This window comes from Rattus norvegicus, chromosome 1, assembly GCF_036323735.1.
Source record: "Rattus norvegicus strain BN/NHsdMcwi chromosome 1, GRCr8, whole genome shotgun sequence".
NCBI lineage: Eukaryota > Metazoa > Chordata > Mammalia > Rodentia > Muridae > Rattus > Rattus norvegicus.
The window spans coordinates 177,077,300-177,097,086 of record NC_086019.1 but is presented as its reverse complement, the minus strand read 5'-3'; the positions used below and the strand labels follow the sequence as shown (position 1 = coordinate 177,097,086).

Sequence of the window (19,787 nt, the reverse complement as noted above, 5' to 3'; positions counted from 1 at the left end):
TCTTTACTAGTCCAATTTATAACCAAGTTCAGGATACCCCTCCAGGTCTACCCTTCTTTAGATATATCATTCATATGTGTTCCTTGAGAACCACAGGTACTTCCCAAACATTGAAGTGCACAGATATCAGCCGGAGCCTGTTAAAATGTTGATTCTAATTCAATTAGCCTATGCTTCCTGAAAGCTGCTATGTGATCATGGGGCCTCTCTCTGATTTGACCCATATCTACTACCAGCTGATAGAGGTCCTGTGTCCCTGAGTAGCAAGGCTTTTTAATAATTTATAATGATTTGGGTTTTGTTGCTATTGCTGTTTTGTGTATGTGCTTGTTGTTTTTCAGTAAGTTTTCTTATCTATTTGTTTTCTTAATGTATGAGTATTCTGTCTGCATGTACATCTGCATGCTAGAAGAGGACATCAGATTCCATCATGTGAGTGAGTGCTGGGAATTGAACTCAGGACCTCTGGAAGAGCAGCCAGTAGTCTTTACCTCTGAACCATCTCACCAGCCCCATAGTAGATTAGTTTTAACGAAAAGAAACTGAAGTATCAGAATATTTCTTCTTTCATTCACATTCCTCTTGTACAAACATACTCACTGATATCATATATCCACAGTGGCATGAAGCAGTGTTTCAAACTGCTCTAACCTAACTGGTAAAGCAAGATGCACTTTTATCTACCAGATTTCCAATAACTAATAAGGTTTTGTTCTTTTTTTTTTTTAATAAAGTATACAAAAGAACAGAATCATAATGAGGGATTTAATTTGGCAATGTTTATAAAAGTTGAAAATGCTCATTACCTCTTGATCTTAAAACTATTTCTAAAAAAATATCCCCCAGTTCTTCTTTCCACAAGTGAGAAAATGCTGTACCTACCACAGCAAAGTGCAAAACCCTAATGTTCACTTTTACAGAAGAGCGGTTAAAACTTAGAATGCTCCTCTGGTGCTATATTCTGTTATTTAAACAAAGAATAAAGTGGCTTGGCATTGAATATATTGGTATAAAGCAGCATTCATGATTAAATAACCCAAGATGACATCAATATCATATCCCTTCCCCACAAGGTTCAGAGTATGTTTGTTTTGGTTTGGTTTTGTCTAGAATATTAGGGACTAACTAGTATTTTCAGTAGAGACCATTACTTCAGTGTTAGGTTCTGGGGAGAGAGTAGTGCAAGAGCTAGGCAATATTGTGAGGGTGTGAAAAGGGATAATAAGTCTTGAAAAGCCAGAGTTCTGGGAGGACCAGACCAAAACAGTGTCACAACAGGACTGCTGCACATATGAACTCACAGCTGTGGTTACCTGCAAAGAACAAGTCACTCAGCATTAAAGCATGGAAAAGACTCCTACCCCTAGCTGAGGAGTTACTGACAGCTGTTGGCTTCTGGGGGAGGAAGAGTCAGCTTTCTTTAATGGTGTGGATCCTAGTAGATCCACACTCCTGTGGATCGCTTCACACCCACTGAATATATGAATACCACAAACTGTAATTAGTGGGTTAAGGAAAAAAAAAAGAGGACATGAATTTGGAAGGAGGTTGGCTGGAGGTGGATCTGAGAACAGTTACAAGGAAAAGCAGCTTGCATAAATATGATCAAAATAAAACTATATTCATGTATGAAATTCTAACAAAATTTATAAAAAATATTTAATATTTTTAAAAATATTAAAATAAGAAATTAAAACATTTAATAATCAGAATGCAGGATATCTAAGAGTCTGAACGTTTGTGGTGTTTACCAGCTCGGAGTGAATTTAAAATGGGTGATGTTGTAAAAGGCAAGAAGACTTCTGTTCAGAAGTGTGCCCAATGCCACACTGTGGAAAAGGGAGGCAAGCATGAGACTGGACCAAAGCTCCATGGTCTGTTTGGGCGGAAGACAGGCCAGGCTGCTGGGGCCTCTTACACAGATGTCAACAAGAACAAAGGCATCACCTGGGGAGAGGATACCCTGATGGAGTATTTGGAGATTCCCAGAAAGTACATCCCTGAAACAAAAATGATCTTCACTGGAATTAAGAAGAAGGGAAAAGGGCAGACCTAATAGCTTAACTTAAAATAGCTACAAATGAGTAATTCCACTGCCTTATTTATTACAAAACAAATGTCTCATGGCTTTTAATGTATATCATAATTTAATTCATACACCAAATTCAGATAAAAAAACCCATGTAATAATCTTTTAAAAACTGTTTAATATTTGTGTATTTTGACTACATGTGTATCAGTGGACAGCTTGCATGCAATGCCTATGCAGGTCAGAACAGAGTGCTGGATCTCCAGGAACTGGAGTTACAGATGATCTCGTGGGTGCTGAGAATCAAACCTAAGTCCACTGAAAAGCAACCCAATACTCTTAACTGCTGAGCCATCTCTCCTGCCTCTCCCCAAATACTACTTTAAAACACTAAAAATGCAATTCATTGATACCACTTTTCTGGAAAGGAATTTCTTAAATGTATACATGTTCTTATGGATTTTTCTTCAAGAACAAAAAATTTGGTAATGCTGGCTGCTTCTGAAGAAAGGTATCTGTAACTATAAAGTGGAGGTACGGGGAATTAGCTTTTCCGTATTTTTCCCTTCTACAAATTTAGAGAAACTAAGGTGAATATGAAAGTCTCAAAACTATTTAGTCTAAAAGTCTAACTATTTAGTCCTGCTTTCTACCCACTTCCATCTCCTAAAGCTATACCTCAAGGTTGGCTCTATTTACTTTTCTTCTAAAACTGGCCCCTCTATGCATTTAATATACAAACACATTAGTCAAGGCCCACAGTGCACACAGCTGGGTGAACAGATGGACAAAGAAGAAAGTATTTCTGTTCATTCACATTTTCTCACTCACTTTCTCCCCCCAACACACACACACACACACACACACTTTCTCTCTCTCTCTCTCTCTCACTTAAAAACAAAATAAATCTTATTTTAAAAAAAAAAACTAAATGAAAAATAGTTTCAAATATCCCCTAAGAGGAAGAAATCCAAAATATTCTAAACCATGGATCAGCAAAGGTTTCCATAAAGGGCTAAAGAGTAAATTATTTTCAGTTGTGTGACCCATTGCTCAGAAACAACTTTGCAACTTTTATTATAGCATAAAGTGGCTTATGTTTGAAATTGTTTCTCATTCCACCAAAACTCACGCTGCAGTTTAATCTCTACTGTGAATTATTAAGGGAGTAGAAATCTAATCCAGCTATTGTGTTTAGAGGTAGTCTTTGAGAGGTAATGAGGTCATCAAGTGGAGCCCCCTGCCCTGAATGAATACTGATGACTTTGGGGCAGAGGACAAAGGATACCGATACACATACATTCCCTGTCTCTTATCATATAATAATCTTGGGACTTTGTGAACAAGGAAGAAATGACCACATGCAGCCCCTTGAGCCTTCAACTCTAAGCTAAATAACTCTTCTTTATACATTATTCAGTCTCAGATATTTCATTACAGTAATGTAACATGGACTAAGCGGCAATAGAGAATAAACAAAATGGCAGGACTATGTTTCAGTAAAACTTACAAAAAGCCAACATTTGCAGACCATGGTTTGCCAAGACCTGTTCTAAACAATAATTTCTACTATCTAACAAGTATTTAGGAAAATGAAGCATGAATGAGAAAAGCACCACAGTTCAAAAATAGTCTAGAAACACACTACTACTAACACAGGAAGAACACCATCTAACAAGGTCATGACTGGAGTTATAGAGCATCAAGCCAGGCATGGCTCTCCCCACACTTATTTCACACTTCCAGTCTCCAGAACTACGAGACAATAAATTTCCATTGAAAATAAGGAACCAACTGTATGAAGACTTGTACCCATCACCCTAAGAAATCGATAGAAGGCCAAATATCATAGTGACTATAATCAAGGCCCTAGGCAAATGGCCTTCTAAAGATGATGCCTAAGCTTCATGTCAAGATAAATATACATTCTTCCCAACACACAGGAAAACAGCTGCAGCTAAAGAAACACACTCTAAATACTTACAGTTGGAACAGCTTTCAAACAAGCACAGGAAAGAATAGCAGAGACAGTGTTTTACATACCAACGATGAAAGATCACAAGAAAGCTGGGAACACAGAATACATCCTCTGGGTACATGTGCTTATGGATTATACATCTGCATGTCACTAAATCTCAGTAAACAGCAGCAGATGCAGAAAAGGTAGTATTCTGGTGTTATGGCACTATTTAACAAATGTAATTTATGACAACCACTTAATTCTCTCACAATTTCTGCAAGTCAGGAATTTAGAAAAAATTCCACGAAACAACTGCAAATGGTTGTTGTTGCCCTGGTTCTTGATCTTAAGTGTCATTGCCTCTTCCAACAAGGTAGCCTGGGCTCCTTTACAGCACAGTAACCTCAGGCTAGTTAGACTGCTTACAGACTGGCAATGTGCTCACAATCAGAATGTGAATGTGCAGGCAGAAGATTTCTCACCTTTTCTGACAGAAGTCACTAGAGCATAACTTTTTATTCACAAGTGACCTAAGGACAGCCCAAACTCAAGACATAAACACTAGCTCAGGATAGCAAGCATTCTAATGGCTAGAATGGTGCCTCAAGTTATGGCTGTGGCTAAAGGATCCCCTCACCCAACTTGGCTAATGTTTTTTGCAGTTCAATGTCCAAGAAAAAGAGATGAAGATAAATTAAATTCTGAGGACAAGTGTCTCATCCCTCTTAGTACTGCCTTCACTGAACGCTACCTGTAACTACAGCTGAGGGATAGAGATGCACTAGGTCGGCAGGTGAGTGAGTAAGCATGCATGCAGTATGCACAGTCTACATACAAGCATAATGTAGTCACAAACTCATCTTTGTGGGGACATGTCCAAGATGAGCAATCACAAAGCAAACTAAGCATGGTACCCCCAAACCAAAAACAATCCTAGGCTCAATGCAAAAAGAACAGAGTATGGCCCAGAGGGATTTTTTGGAAACCCTTGGGGGGCTTCATAAGACAGATAGGGACTCTCAACAGAACTCAGAACCCTCCTGCCTCTGCCTCCCCAGTGCTGGGATTACAAGCACATGACACCATGCCCTGCCAAAGTAAGAGCTATGTCCTAGTTCTGTCACTTAGCTCTCTAACCTAAGTTCTCTGACCTCATTCTCCTCATTTGTAAAATGCAGCACACACACAAGAAAACAAAAAGTAATTGTGATTATTTAAGAAACGTAACACGGGGTTGGGGATTTAGCTCAGTGGTAGAGCGCTTGCCTAGGAAGCACAAGGCCCTGGGTTCGGTCCCCAGCTCCGAAAAAAAGAACTAAAAAAAAAAAAAAGAAAAAGAAAAGAAACATAACACAGTGCCTAGATGAAACAGAAAGCACGCAGAGCCAAGAGTTGTGCCATAAGTCCTTGCCTTAGTTGTTCAAGGAGTCTCTGGGTCCCTTCCTCAGTCACCAAATCTGTCAAAGGAAAAAATAAAAACAATTTAGTTTAACAATCTGTCTTTGCTTTTCAGTGATGGAGATTGGCCTTAGCACCTTGCAACATGCAGTTAAATAAACCCTAACTGACTTCATTTTCTATTCTATAATCACACTATACTTCACTTCATAAGACAAATAAAATTTTTAGGATTTTTTGGTTTATTTACTTATTTATTGCATTGAAACAGAGTCTTGCTATGTAAGCCAGGCAGGCCTTGCATTCAAGAGCCTCTGTCTTCTAAATGCTAGAATTATAAGCATACACCATGTATTATAAAAAGGCTGGTTTCTATACCAAAACAAATAGACAAAAAGGCTAAAGAAAAAAGAAACAAAAGGTAGACCACAATTATACTCAGCTTCCTTGTAAAGTAAGAGACAGGTTTAGAACAGAAAAATAACTGATTGGCTAATATTAGATTTTTTTTAATTATCTTTTTTAGATTAAGAAAGAGGAAACTTTATTATTATAACAAATGAAAAATGGGCTGTTTCACTGCTCTTGCTATAATCCTAATATTCCAGGAAGTCGAAAAACAGCTGAGAACTTCAACTTGATAATACACAACTTTTACATGAATGACTCCATCTTCATTTATACAGGGTACAGTAGGGACTAGTATAGAAACCTTATTACAATAACTTCCTGTAATTTTTATTTACCAAATGAGTACAGCAAATAATTGGTGTGTGTGCGTGTATTTGATCCCATACATGTGGAGGCCAGAGTTCAACCTCAGTGCCATTCCTAAGGAACCACCCACTTTGTTTTACCAGAGTCTCACATTCGCCTAGAGCTCACTGAGTAGTAGGCTAGGCTGTGTAAGCCCAGTAAAACCCAAGGATAAGCCCACCCTCCACCTCCATCCTCACTTTCTCAGTGCTGGGAAAACAGATAAACCACAGCTGGCTTTTTGTGGGTTCTGAAAATCAAACTCAGGTCCTTGATGACATGCACTTCATCTACTAAGCCATCATCTCTCTCCCCAGGTTCCCTTCCCACATTATTTTTTAAACTAGCAAAACTTTAAAACTGTGTTCCCATGGACCTCATACTTTCAAACTTTTACACACACACACGCGCACACACACACACACACACACACACACACACACACACACACAGAGTTCTGAAGGCACATTGGAAGACAAAGACCTAGTTAGCGTCTTTTGTACTCTATTATGGTAACTACGAAAGGTAAACTAATACACTTATTAACAAGAACATTGTATATATTTATTATACACAACATGTTTTGAACACACGTACATTGTGAATGTAATCTTTATGTATACAGTCTTTTCATTGAGAAAGTATAATACAGACAACAAATAAACAACCAAAATGCAAACTCAAAATGTACAAACTATGGTCACACAGCAGAGAACAGTGAGTTCTTTTTCTTCTTCTCAAAAATTAAGGCTTATCAGGCAGTTTTCCACAGACAAAAGAATAGCTCTAGCATCTTGGATAACATTTCTTTTTTTCAATAAAAGATGCTAGTGTCCAACTCTGTTGTAAGCATCCATTGAAGTAGGCATAATAGCCACTCTGTTTGCCTATACAGACACTGATATAGCAATATCTGTGTTCTATGTCCCTAATGTCTAAGGCAGTTGGTAGTGAGGAATTTCAATGGTGTATTACATTAGTTCTTAGGCTATTACAGGACCATTTTGTACACTGATGTCCTTCTATAAGCACAGCACTTTCACAAGATCTAGAATGCTTCTAGGATCTTATTATCCTGAAATTTTAGATGTGGAGACCCTGTCTCAAGAATAAGCAACTTATACTGCATCAGAGAGGAAGTACCAATTTCATGACACTAAAATTATATTCTTACAAAATATCATTTTCTTTTGTTCCAGTTTATAAGCTTAATGTCTACACTGGTGATACTATCAAACCCATAGAAAACGAACTATGTTCCTGTTCATATATAGCATGATAAAAAAAATAGTAAGTAAAAAGAAATGACAAAAGATAATACAAACAACCCCAACAATGTGTTTAATAGGTGGGGGAAAGGGAATCACTCTTACTACTTGGAAAAACATATTCAATTCCATTTCAGGGAAAGAATCCTTCAAACAAACTTTTCCATTATGTTAGTCATATGTGATTTTATTTTAGATAAACTACTTTATAGACAAATGACTGGGCTTATTTTATTCCTTATCTTAATAAAAATGTTTCCATATTAAGAAATTTTTATCTTAATATTTTTAGCTTCAGAGTAATAAAAAAGTGTTTAATACACAAAGTAATACAAAAATTACTACTTCGTGTTACCAAAGATATAATTTTCAAACCTTGTCAATTCTGCAAAGGAAACTAATTTACTCTTTTGTTTAAAAGTCATTAAGATTGATACTGTACACAATGTATTTCATGATTAATATTCATTAAAATACTGAGCTTAAATTAGTGTTTAAAAAATGTACACTTTAATCCTAAAACATTACATGTAGATTATATGACCCCAAATGGAATCAAATTAATAATCATGTATCTTGCACAGTCTAAAGTTTGTTAAACTCTATTTACAAAGTTAAACTTTCAAAACAGGTGACAAAATTAAGTATTCTGCAAACGTACCCATAACTGCAAGCACAGTTATGACTCACTATGATTAAATCACATTGAATGACTTGTATGTAATCCTTAAAGCAGGAAACTAAGTGTTCTGACTCCCTGCCTCAGAGGTACACTACACTTTATCTCTACTCTTGTATTACTTCTTCATAAGGTTTCTGAATCTGTTTTTAAGGTTAAATCTAGAAACAGGAACGCTTTGTTGTGAAATGAGGTTGGGAAACTGTAAACTATATCCAATCAGATTAGTGAAAGTACATTAACATATCAAAGACTACAAGATATCCAGAAGTAAAGAAAGAAACTGAGTGAACTTCAAGTCAGTTCCTTCACAAATTTCTCAACACACCTAGGAAAACAATGCTCGCTTGTGATCACCAGATCAGCCATCTAAGTAAAACTTGTTTAAAAATGGGACAAACCTCTGAATATAAATCACTTAAAAAAGGAGAATTGTCCTTTGATGCCTGACGCTATACATGAATAGAGATGTTAAACTAGTTACCAAGAATTGCAAAAAAAAAAAAAATTATCAAAATACATGAAAGAAAGATCTCTATCTGTATTCAAGTACTAAGTCTGGTTACTTCAACTAGTAACGCTACCTCATCTGATACTCAGAAACTATGATAGTAATTTTCAAGAGACACCATTGCCAGTTAAATTTTGCTGTCTATTCCTAGTCATGGTTTTCAATTATTTGTCTTGATTTTTAGCTGAGGAAAAACAAAAAACAAAACAATCACTACTAGTTTAGATTCACTGCTAATTTAGTTATAGTTATTATTAAACTACAATTTCATCATTGGCTTTCTAACTAACCAAGTAATTCAATTAGGAACTACCCATATTCCTAATGAAAATTCACCCAAAACACACTGGTATCTTAGTAACAGTTACTATTCCACTAGAATATTTAAAGTTTAAAAAGTTTCAAAGGCATTCTCATTTAGGGGACATGAATGGGGGTGGGAGGGAGACTTCTCTCTGGCCACAGCAAGCAAAAGTGATAAAGAATTCAGAATCAGGGCCATCTGCACTTGGATGCCAACAATCCTTCTGGTCTCTAGCTTTGAGTGAGAAGGGCTATTTTCAAGGATGTCTTTAAAGGACTAAATCCTATAATGTCTTCTCAAAAATCAGCATCTTTTAAGACATATCACGAAGGACAGGGGATGTAAAAGTCAGAAGGGTAGTAATGTCTAGTGATTTTCTGGATTTCCAGTATGTTTTCTGTTGTAAAACTAAATTGATACCTGGCACCCTATCCTAAAATAAGCCTTGTAACAGTTAACAATACTAAGAATGCAGCAAAAATAAATATTTGAGAATATATAAACTCAAGACTTTCATGGTCAAATTATCAGTCACAGAGCCAAAATCTCTACTGCTAAAACACATTGGTCTCTATATCTAAAACCCATAATGAAAGATAGGCAAATTAAAAAAAGTCTCTATGTATGAATGTGGTGCATGAATCCCATGGCCCATGAGGTCAGGGGAGAACTTTCTAGAGTTAGTTCTCACAAAGATGTACTGCCCCTGAAAGATCTGCCTGTGTCTGCCTCCTGTTGCTTTAGAAATACTGGGATTACAGATGAGAATCATCCTACCTAGCTTTTTACATAATCTCTGGATCAAACTCCGGTCATATCTTGCACAAGAAACATTGATTTTTAAGTCATCTTCCTGGCTCTAGCCAAATCAGAGTAATCAGTTGTTACACTACTGGGACCACCACAACCTTGTTTGGGCAAGTTAATTAACATCTCTGGTTCCTTGTTCAATTCACCGAGAAGCCAGCTCACTTATCATCCTCTAGCTTATAATGTCTGTATTTCTCACTACTATCCATTAGAATAATTGTTTCCTAATCTTACATCTGATACTTAGGGAATTATTAACTCCAAAAGGTCACCAAGGTTATCACTTTAAAGCAATTCACCTACTTTTTTCAATCTATCAATCAATTTATCAAATGTCCCATTATCAGCTAAACCTGCTTCCTCTCTCCTGCAGATTCTGCTTATGGTAACGACTTAATATTATTATGACCTACACATGTTTTTAAGAAACATATTAAAAACCATTCTTCATTCTAAGGGAATGATGAGTGATTATGGGCCTCAGAGTTTCACGATCAATCCCATTGGCCACAAACCCTGTACTACCCTCAACCCAGATGTAAGCCTCAAAAAAAAAAAAACCAAGTTTTTTCCTCCTCCACAGACCTTGTTGTTTAAGAGTAAGTTAAAGAATTTTCTTCTGCTTCAAGAAAAATAAAAGGTATTTATGTATTCTACTATATTCCATTCTGTTCATTCAAGCAGACACTGCCCTACATCATGTATACAAAAACACTACACATGTGCCTATTCCTTCTATACTACTGAACGACTTATGGCTAAAAATGGTGGCATGTATCTGTATCCCCAGCACTCTGGAAGCTAAGGCAGAAAGTTGGTTGTTAGTCAGTCAGTACAGCTTACGTAAGAAGACCAAACCTCAAAACAACACTTAAACAAAAACCTGGCTATGGTTTACTTTTCTCCAAGAATCCAATTGAGAATCCAACTGGTCTACTTTTAAGGTAGTTCTTTGCATAAGCTTCATAATTTACAATTTCTATATTAAATCACTTACTTGTTAAAGGTAATCATAACATATAAAATAAGAACAGAGCTGAGTTTTCAGAATATGTTTTCTGTCTAACATTAAAGAATGAATTATTAGCTAAGACTATATAGTTCAGGGGTAGACAGAGCACTTAGCTAGTATAAGCAAAGGCCTGGTTTCAATCTCTAGCACCGCACAAAGGGGTATGGGATATCAAGACAGGATCCACAGACCTCAAAGAATTTTTTTTTACTACGCTTTCAAAGGAAAGTTGGGGAACCACTGAGCTACAGCTTACGTTGTTCTGAACATTTTAAGAAAGTTTGGTATAACTAAAGTTATATCAAAAATTAAATGTAGTGTTTTCTTCTAAAGAGACAAAATAAATCTTTATGAAGATGCTCAGAGCGGTTCATAAACCTTAAGAACGCCTGCATTCTAGGAAATAAGTTAGTCTTAGAATACTTCATACAAAGCCATGGTATAAATTCCCTCAGCTCAAAGGTATCTCATGAATGTTTATACCCACATTTCTAAGATTTCCATGAAATGCAATAAACAATGTATTTCAAAATTCTAAGTTTCTGAAGAAGTTAACACACGTGTATGTACACAAAAGAGCCATAATTTAAAGGCTCCAAGTGATTTATACCTAAAAGCTGGTGGCACATACTCACTATTACTTTAGCCAAAGTACATCGATTATTACATGCTGATATATAATATTTATAAGATACTGGCACTTTTTAATGGAATGTGCTCAATAATCCACCAGGGACAATGATACATTCACAAAACATTGTGCAACATTTCAGGACAACATATTGCTTTTTCCAAGAACTGATATAAGATCTTTACTATGCCCATAATTTCTTATTTGGGTCTAAAAGATAAAGAGACACATATTAAAATATAATTATTTGGGGAGGTGGGAAGGGGGCTGGTTGGGGAGGGGAACACCCTTAAAGAAGAAGGGGAGGGGCGGAGATAGGGGGCTTATGGACAGGAAACTGGGAAAGGGAATAACATTTGAAATATAAATAAAAGCTACCCAATAAAAGATATAATTTATTCTGTAAAGCCAAAATTAGATTTTTTTATCTGTATGCATAAATATGTGTAAGTTTCTTTACCACACCACCTACTATTCCTTCTCTCACAACCTATCTAAATTTACTTAATTTCAAAATAGTTGAATTCACTACCTGTTTGTAGTGCACAGTTCAGCATTACTACACCGTTTCTAGTACACGTATTTAGGCTCCCTCCTAGCACGCTACCTGCCCCAAGGCACCTTACTATATCTGATTTCTCCTGCACAATACTGTAGAAAGCAGAGCTTCAATATACATTATATGAAAAAAAATTTCCATTCCACTTCGATTAACATGTCTATTGCTAAGCTGTATGGCAGTATTTTTTTTTTTATTTCTTTAATTTGCTTCAAAATTGTGGGGAAAGTGGATGGAGGTACAAGCTATGAAGCAATACAGACAAAAAATTCATAACTTTTAAAGCTAGTGGATAATAGAAGGATTCTTAAAGTCAGGTCCATGAATTTTCTCCTTTGTACATTTGTTAAGATAGAGCTGATTTAGTTTCGCTAAACACATTTATTCAGGCAAGGGTACTTTTTAATGAAACTTCTGCCTCTCTCTCTCTCTCTCTCTCTCTCTCTCTCTCTTTCACACACACACACACACACACACACACACACACACACACACACACACACTGCCACATACTGCCCCAAACAAGAGTCTCACTATGTAGACTAGGCTGACCTTGAACTTACAGAGATCGACCTGCCTCTGCCTCCCAAGGGCTGAGACCTGGCATTTTATTGTTGTTTTTGTGGTCCTGGGGACTGAACCCTAGGCCTTAGATATGTTAAGTACTTTTCCACCTCTAAGTTTCAATGCTAGATTTTCAACAACTTTAATATATATATGTATATATATATGTATATATACACACATATATACATATATACTTTACCAACATGTTTTTATTAGCTCAGATAAGAAATGACATCCATCTATTTCTTTACTAACAATTTAATGAGTATCTGCTATCTAAGATAACCTGTCTCAGTAAATGTAAGGTTAAAAAAAGGTACTCATCTATTACAATAATTAGGAACACAACCATATCCTTAGAAATCCATGACAAAAATGACAGAAGTTTCCAAAGAAAGGGAGATAATAAGGAAAAAGGAGGTAAAAAGCAATCATCGTTTTTAAAGTTCTCTCTGCCACGTGACAGATGAAGAAACTAAAGCCCAGAGAGGGGAAGTGACTTGCCTACAGTTAAATGTGAAATTGCTAACAAGGGCAAAATTAAAACACAAACGTGCTGATCCAAAGTTTGATGTGAATATTCTACATTGACACATTTTCTACACCGTATTAACTCAAGAGAATGAGCAATAATTAAAGAAAAGTAAATGAATGATAGATGAAAGGGGGAGGCTAGGAAAAAATGAAGACAATAAATTCTAAAAGCATTACACATAAAAACTACAAGCATCTTCCATACTTCCTCAATTCTCAGGTATATTTGATTTTAAGATACTGTATTCACTTCTAACATTTTAAAGATACACTATCAAATTTATCTTCTTTTCAAAAATACTGAAATGTAGAAACACATATCTCTGTAACGGGAAAATGTAACATAATAGAGCCTGTATGAAATAAACTCACTGCTAATATTTAGACATAGGATCACAGGGCACAAACATCTGTAGCAGGACTTTAGCATGGTGGCATATACTGCATGGTGGCATATACTTGAGCCTCAGCACTCAGAAAGCAAAAGCAGACTACCATTGTGAGTTCAATAGCCTGGTCTACCTAGAGAATTCCAAGCCAGCCAGGATAACATGTTAGATTATGTTTCAAAGAAAGTTGGGGAGGAGGCTGAGAACTATTTTTTAAGGTATTAAATAGCTATTAAGTACTGGAGGCTATATGACACTTCTTTCAATTACAAATATTAATATTAATAAATAAGCCCTTATCTGTGTGAATTCTAGAAACAAAACATGGGTTTGGGGTTTTGTTTATTTTTCTCTCATACAGGATCTTGCTATGCAGCCCAGGCAGGCTTCTAACTCAGAATCCTCCTGCCTCTGCCTCCCAGTGCTGGGATTACAAGCACATGACACCATGCCCTGCCAAAGTTAGAGCTATGTCCTAGTTCTGTCACTTAGCTCTCTAACCTAAGTTCTCTGACCTCATTCTCCTCATTTGTAAAATGCAGCACGCACACAAGAAAACAAAAATTGTGACTATTTAAGAAACGTAACACAGTGCCTAGATGAAACAGAAATCACACATACACCCATTCCACAATTTCTACATGCCAAATGAAGGTTAAAACCAAAGGGATTTATAATATTCTCCCTATTCATTTATGAGATTGGACTCAATCTGCACTGACCCTTGGACAAATCCTCCTAATTTGCTTGGGAATAATTACTTGCTAAACAAAGAGCTATTTTATTGATATGTTTCTCTTTGAATTGGGACTACAAGAGTGAAGTGTGTGGGGTGGGTATATGTGCCCTGTGTGTATATTATATGTGTGTTTTCTACATGTGGAAGCTAGAGGTTGACATCAGATATTTTCCCCAATTGCTTCTCCACTATTTTTGAGTCTTGATTAGAGTAGACTAACAAGCCTGGAAGCCTGAAGGATCCCCCTTGTCTCTACTTCCCCAATACTGATTTCAGCCATGTGATGCCCAATAGGTGCTGGAAATCCAAACTAAGGTAAGATCTTCATGCTTGTACAGCAAACACTTTACTGAGTGAACCATCTCAACAGTCCCAGTGATGAACTTTTAAATGTTTAAACGATCAGTTAAACATAAATGCAGCATTTTTATACTGTTTACTGAACTGATACTCTTAGATCCATATCAAACCCAACAAAGGAACTAAAGAAACTTGTGTATGGGAAAAAGTAAGGATGTAAGACCAAAAGAAACAGTTAAAAATGACCCAATTCTATGAGTGGTTCATGGCTTTCTTTTAACCTAAGTTCTTTCCTTAAACTCTAAGAAGATAAATGTTCAGAAAAGTCAGGATGCTACCTCTATGATTCAAGTGCTTTAATAACCTAATCATTCAGACTAAGAACCTAACCTTCAAATTAAGCAAATGCCATCTTTTAGGATGTATCATTTCAATTCACAATAACTCTGTCATTTAACATAAGAACACGCCTTCCAAAATAGCTCACAAGGAGCAGATGTCAAGTAAGTCCATCTCTGTTCTCACCCCAAGCTTAGACCTATGTAGTCCCAACTGTCCCATTTCTGTTGAACGGATGTTATCCCTTAATGATAAAAACAATAATGCTTGTTTTAATCTAGATTTTTTTAGTACAAGCATTTTAAACAATGAAATCTTCTTAGTCAAAGACTAAACATTACAATGGGCCCTGCTATGATTTTTTTCCCCCTGAATGTGACCATATCTGTGACCACAGCAAGCATGATTGCTGACCCATACCATAATTCACTTTAGGCGATCTTGACACTACATTCACATTTCATTTTTCCTTTTTTTAACTCAGTGGCTTCTTTTTAACCATCTTCTTCTCAGTCTCTAGGTATTTCTTTCAAAACAGTCAGCTCTAGGCTTCTCTAAACAACATACTTTTCGGTACTACAAAATCTTTCCGAGCAATCGTCATCCTTCTTTACTGATTTTTTCTTTTTAAGACATTATTTCTCTGTGTAACAACCCTGATTGTCCTGGACTCTCACTTTGTAGATAGAACTCATAGAGCTTACCTCTCTCTGGCTCCTGAGTGCTGGGATTAAACCACCAGCACCAGCACCAGCACCAGCACCAGCACCAGCACCAGCACCAGCACCAGCACCAGCACCAGCACCAGCACCAGCACCAGCACCAGCACCAGCACCAGCACCAGCACCAGCACCAGCACCAGCACCAGCACCAGCACCCCCTCCCCTCTCCTCCCCCAACTCTACTTCTTTTATAAGAAGTCTTTTCTATAAGAGGCTCGGGTTTGACCTTTGGATTTTCTGGTAATTCATCAATCTCCAGCATCTACCAGTGCCTGCCATCAAGCAAATGCTCAATTAATGTTTACTATCTACTTCTGCCAATTCTGACTTGCTGTGTAATAGCTGGTGTGACCTTAAGCAAGTTAAATCTGTCTGAACCTCTCCCTCACCTACAAAATACAATCAAATAATGATACCTGGAAAGCTCAAAACAGTTTCTGGCACAAAGTAGCAACCAATAAATTTCTAACTATCAAAAAAAAAATTGGTAGCATATACGCCCTATCATCAGTCCAACTGTTCTGTTTCCTTCTAGCCATTACAGGGAACCTACCAAGCTGCAAGAAGAGACTTGGCTGATGACTACATAACTAATCACTCATTCAAACATCTGTAATTGGACTTAGAAACTATTTACATTTGACAGGGTTTTGTTTTGTTTTGTATTTTCGTTTTTTTGGTCCACAGTCTGCTTATGCTTCATCCAAACTACTGTAATCATTCCTGTGTCTAGTAATAAACTACACACCAACTCCTGCCTTCACTTGAACTGTCTCTCTGCTTACAGGTAACTCAGCACTTGGGCACTAGATTATACTAAAGGCAAAATGTGATTACAGTAATGTGTTACCCACAAATACCTTCTATGTCCTAAAAAATGATCCATTAGCTAAAATTCTATGCTGATCTGGTGAACAAGGAAACATCTATATACAACTGCTCTCTTGAATTCTGCCCTTCATACTGTAACTCTTCACAGGCCTTTTGTCCTGTCTTCAAGCATAAACTATCTCTTCCATTTAAATCCACTGAAAATGTGGTTCCCTCTTCTCTGCCTCCTAATTCTGCCTGCACCCTACAAATAAAAGCTTCAAAGAGGAAAACAGTAACCGCAACATACATATACTAATGTCTTTAAGTGGAAATAGTCTTGTTTATTCAACTACACACTAGTCTCAAAATTGAAAGCAACTGCCCAACAAACATAGTACAAATTTCACTACATTAAAAAGACTGCTCACTCAGCACTGCACACCTAGTCATACAGCATCCTCACTTTTGTTTCTGTGGGACACCTTGCACCATTTTCATGCCACATTACCCATACCCAACCAAATAACTGAGAGACTCTTTAAACGTTGCCCTTAGCGCTTCTGAAAATTAAGCAAGTTCCCAATCAAAAGAAAGTAGTACTTAATACCCATTACTTCTGAAAGCTAAGTTTGTGTGAGTTGTGGCAAAACAATCAGATGGCTCATCCACGGAACAGAATAAAGGTGAGATGGCAAGCTAACGATCAGCCTCGGTAGCTGAGTGTTCTGAGCTGTCATCCTGAGAGACTCTTTCTCAACTCTGTTCCCTCAACTCACTCCACTATTCACAAAAGATCCCCACCCTTGAGCATGCACACAGAAATCCACCTTGACTGTTCCTTGTGTACTTTCCAAGAAACCAAATAACGCCTTCTAGTCAGACAGCCTCCATCCACCCCTAATCTAAAATCTCTCACTCTTTGGACACCTTCCGGTTTCTGTGTGTACCTTCTCACACTCCACATGCCCTGTCCCCATTGGTCCAGACCTTAACCTTCAAACCCCAAACCAGTTCTCCATCTCTCAGCTGATTTCTCCGCAACGCCATCAAAGCCTACTTCACGGGGGCCAATCCCACTCCGGACTAGGGGCCTCCACACTGGACGCCCTCTCCAGAGCATCACCCTTTCCCATCACTTTCGTCCTCCTCAGACCCGAAGTCTCTCAATTCCAGGCCGCCACCCTCCTCCGTTAACTCCGGGCCCCACCGTGGCCGCCTCTGCGCGGCCTCCCCGCAACCCCCGCAGGCGGCGCCCCTGCCTCCCCGGGATGCAGGCCAGGGGCCTCTATGCTCCCTCGCCTCAGCCCCGGCCGTCGGGAGGGCGGCGGCCCGGCCACGCCGCGCAGGGACAGTCCCGACAGAGGCGGCGCCCCCGCCTCCAGGCGGCCGCGGCGGGGCGGGGGCGGGGCGGTTCACAGGCCCCACCTCAGCGCAGCCCGGCCCAGGACTCCCGCAAAACGGTGGCCGGGCGCGGAGGGGCCGTGGCCGAGCCTACGACAGAGCCCGTGCTGCTTACCTCGATGCGGAAGCTCGGGCCTCGCTCTCCTCTCAGCGATGGCTACGCCGCCGTCGCGCTCTCCTCACTCGCTTTTCACCGCCCCCGACCGGCTGCTGAAGAGCGGACAGACAGCGGTTCGCCTATTGGCTGGGACCGCTATTGCGTCACGGGTCCGGACCGCGCCTCGGGGTCTGACTGGTTGGCGTGGCGCCTCTTTTCCACGTCTGCTTCTGATTGGCTCTCGCTCACACTCTTCCCGGGAGAACCGCTCACCCTCCACTCTTCTTCAACCTCCCACCCCCAAAACCCACGAGCGGGACGGCCAATGGGGGAGCGGAGAGAGGCCGGGAAGTGGGCGGCTGGGCAGTGTGGTGGGGGAAAGCGCAGCCAATGGGCGCGCGCCGCACATCCCGGCTCCGCAGCGCCGCCCCCGGCCGTCCGCTTCCCGGAGGGTCGCGCCCTGGGCCACGCCCGACTACCCTGGCGCTGGAGCCCAGCCCATGCAAAAGGTGCGGGACTAGTGGCAGCCATCGCAGCGTGCTTGGGTACTACCAACGTGCACCCTGGCGCTCTCGGCTATAGCTGAGTGTGAGGATCCTCCCTGAGAACGGCCAGCTTGGTTCCTCTGAATGCAGAGCCAGTGCTGTATGGACTTTCTGAAAGCCCCTTAGGGAGGATTAGAACCGGGGTTCATTCTCCCCAAGAGACTGTCAGCCTGGTCTAAGACAATCCCGTGCGAGATGTAGGAAAGTGAGAGAAGTTTCAGCGCTGAAAGGTGGGGTGTGTGCTTGTGTGCTAGCTAAGGAATAGGGTGCACCAGAACTTGATGTGTGTCGCGAGCAAGAAGGTATATACGCATAGTTAATATAACAAGTTTTATTTCGTTATGCTTTGGGTCATCACACAATGTTAACACTCTAAATTCCTAACTGCTGTCCTAAGCCTATTTCCCCAAGGCTGCGCACCTTATGCGGTGTATCTTAGCTGAAGGTCAGGTCCAGTCTCTAACAGAAATCTCCAATTCCAGGGTCAGCATCCTGGATGAGATTCTCCAGCTGCAGAGCAGATCAAGGTGGCATCTCTCCAGATGTGCAGGCAGAGAGAGCTCTTTGTCTCTGCTTATATACTGTTCACTGGGCATCATGGAGTTCTAGGACTGTCTTGTTATCTTGAGTGAGTGATGTCACTGAGTTCTGGTTATCAAGTGTAGCCTTGGGTGTAGTGGGGATCCTGACTATTCTATTTTTATATGCCTAAAAGGCATTTTTAAAAAAACTATGCTCATTACAATGTGCGAGCTGGGAACCTGTTTTTCCCTTGATGTGGTGGTGGTTACCTAGGTGTATGAAGACTTGTGGGGCTGTGTGCTTCGTGTACGATATTAACAACTTTTGAAAAAACAAGATCCTGGTCATGATCAGCACCAGGCTTTAGCTGTCATTCAAAAACTACAAACCCAGGCTAGGGAGAAGACTCAGTGGTTAAAAGCAGGTACTGATCTTTCAGAAAATTCGAGTTCAGTCCCCAGTAACTTACAGTTGGCAGTTCACAACCACCTGCCAATAACACCCCCATCTGGGCTCCGTGGACATCTGCACTCACATGCCCGTACCCATGTGCAGACACACGCATATACATAATTAAAAATAATACTTAAGAACTACAAACTACCTCGGGTATAAGGGATTGTCCTTTTTGTAAACTGTTTACTTTTAATTTGACAATCTCATATGTATGTCTGACGCATTCTAACAGATACACCCCCATTAGTTATCTCATTCTTCTGTTGAAACCCTCTTTCCAACAAAGCCTCCTGCTACTTAGACTTTTTTTTAACCAGCAGAGTTTAATTATGGTTGCTTGCATGAGTGTGTTGGAAGATGTGGGGGGTAGCATTTACCAGAACATCATAGGCAACATGCTACTATTGAAACTTGGTCAGGTACTCCAAGCCAGGTTGGGCCACTTG

General features: G+C 39.3%; 2 protein-coding genes across 7 annotated transcripts in view; one reads left to right on the top strand and one right to left on the bottom strand.

Moving 5' to 3' along the window:
- Nucleotides 1-18,114, bottom strand: part of Far1 (fatty acyl CoA reductase 1) — a 61,391-nt gene extending 43,277 nt beyond the window's left edge. Inside the window, exons 1-2 of one of the 6 annotated variants that reach the window (XM_006230017.5) lie at nucleotides 17,837-18,114; nucleotides 5,401-5,446 (exon numbers count right to left, since the gene is read on the bottom strand). The gene's annotated coding sequence lies outside the window, so the exon portion shown is untranslated. Of the gene's footprint in view, nucleotides 1-5,400; nucleotides 5,447-17,745 lie in introns of all 6 variants that reach the window. The other 5 variants (XM_006230020.5, XM_039106453.2, XM_006230018.5 and 2 more) reach the window with 5 other exon arrangements.
- LOC120099910 (cytochrome c, somatic-like) lies at nucleotides 1,772-2,056 on the top strand. Its single transcript, XM_039101134.1, has one exon. The coding sequence runs from the start codon at nucleotides 1,772-1,774 to the stop codon at nucleotides 2,054-2,056; it is 285 nt and encodes a 94-aa protein (XP_038957062.1).
- Nucleotides 18,115-19,787: the final 1,673 nt, after the last annotated feature.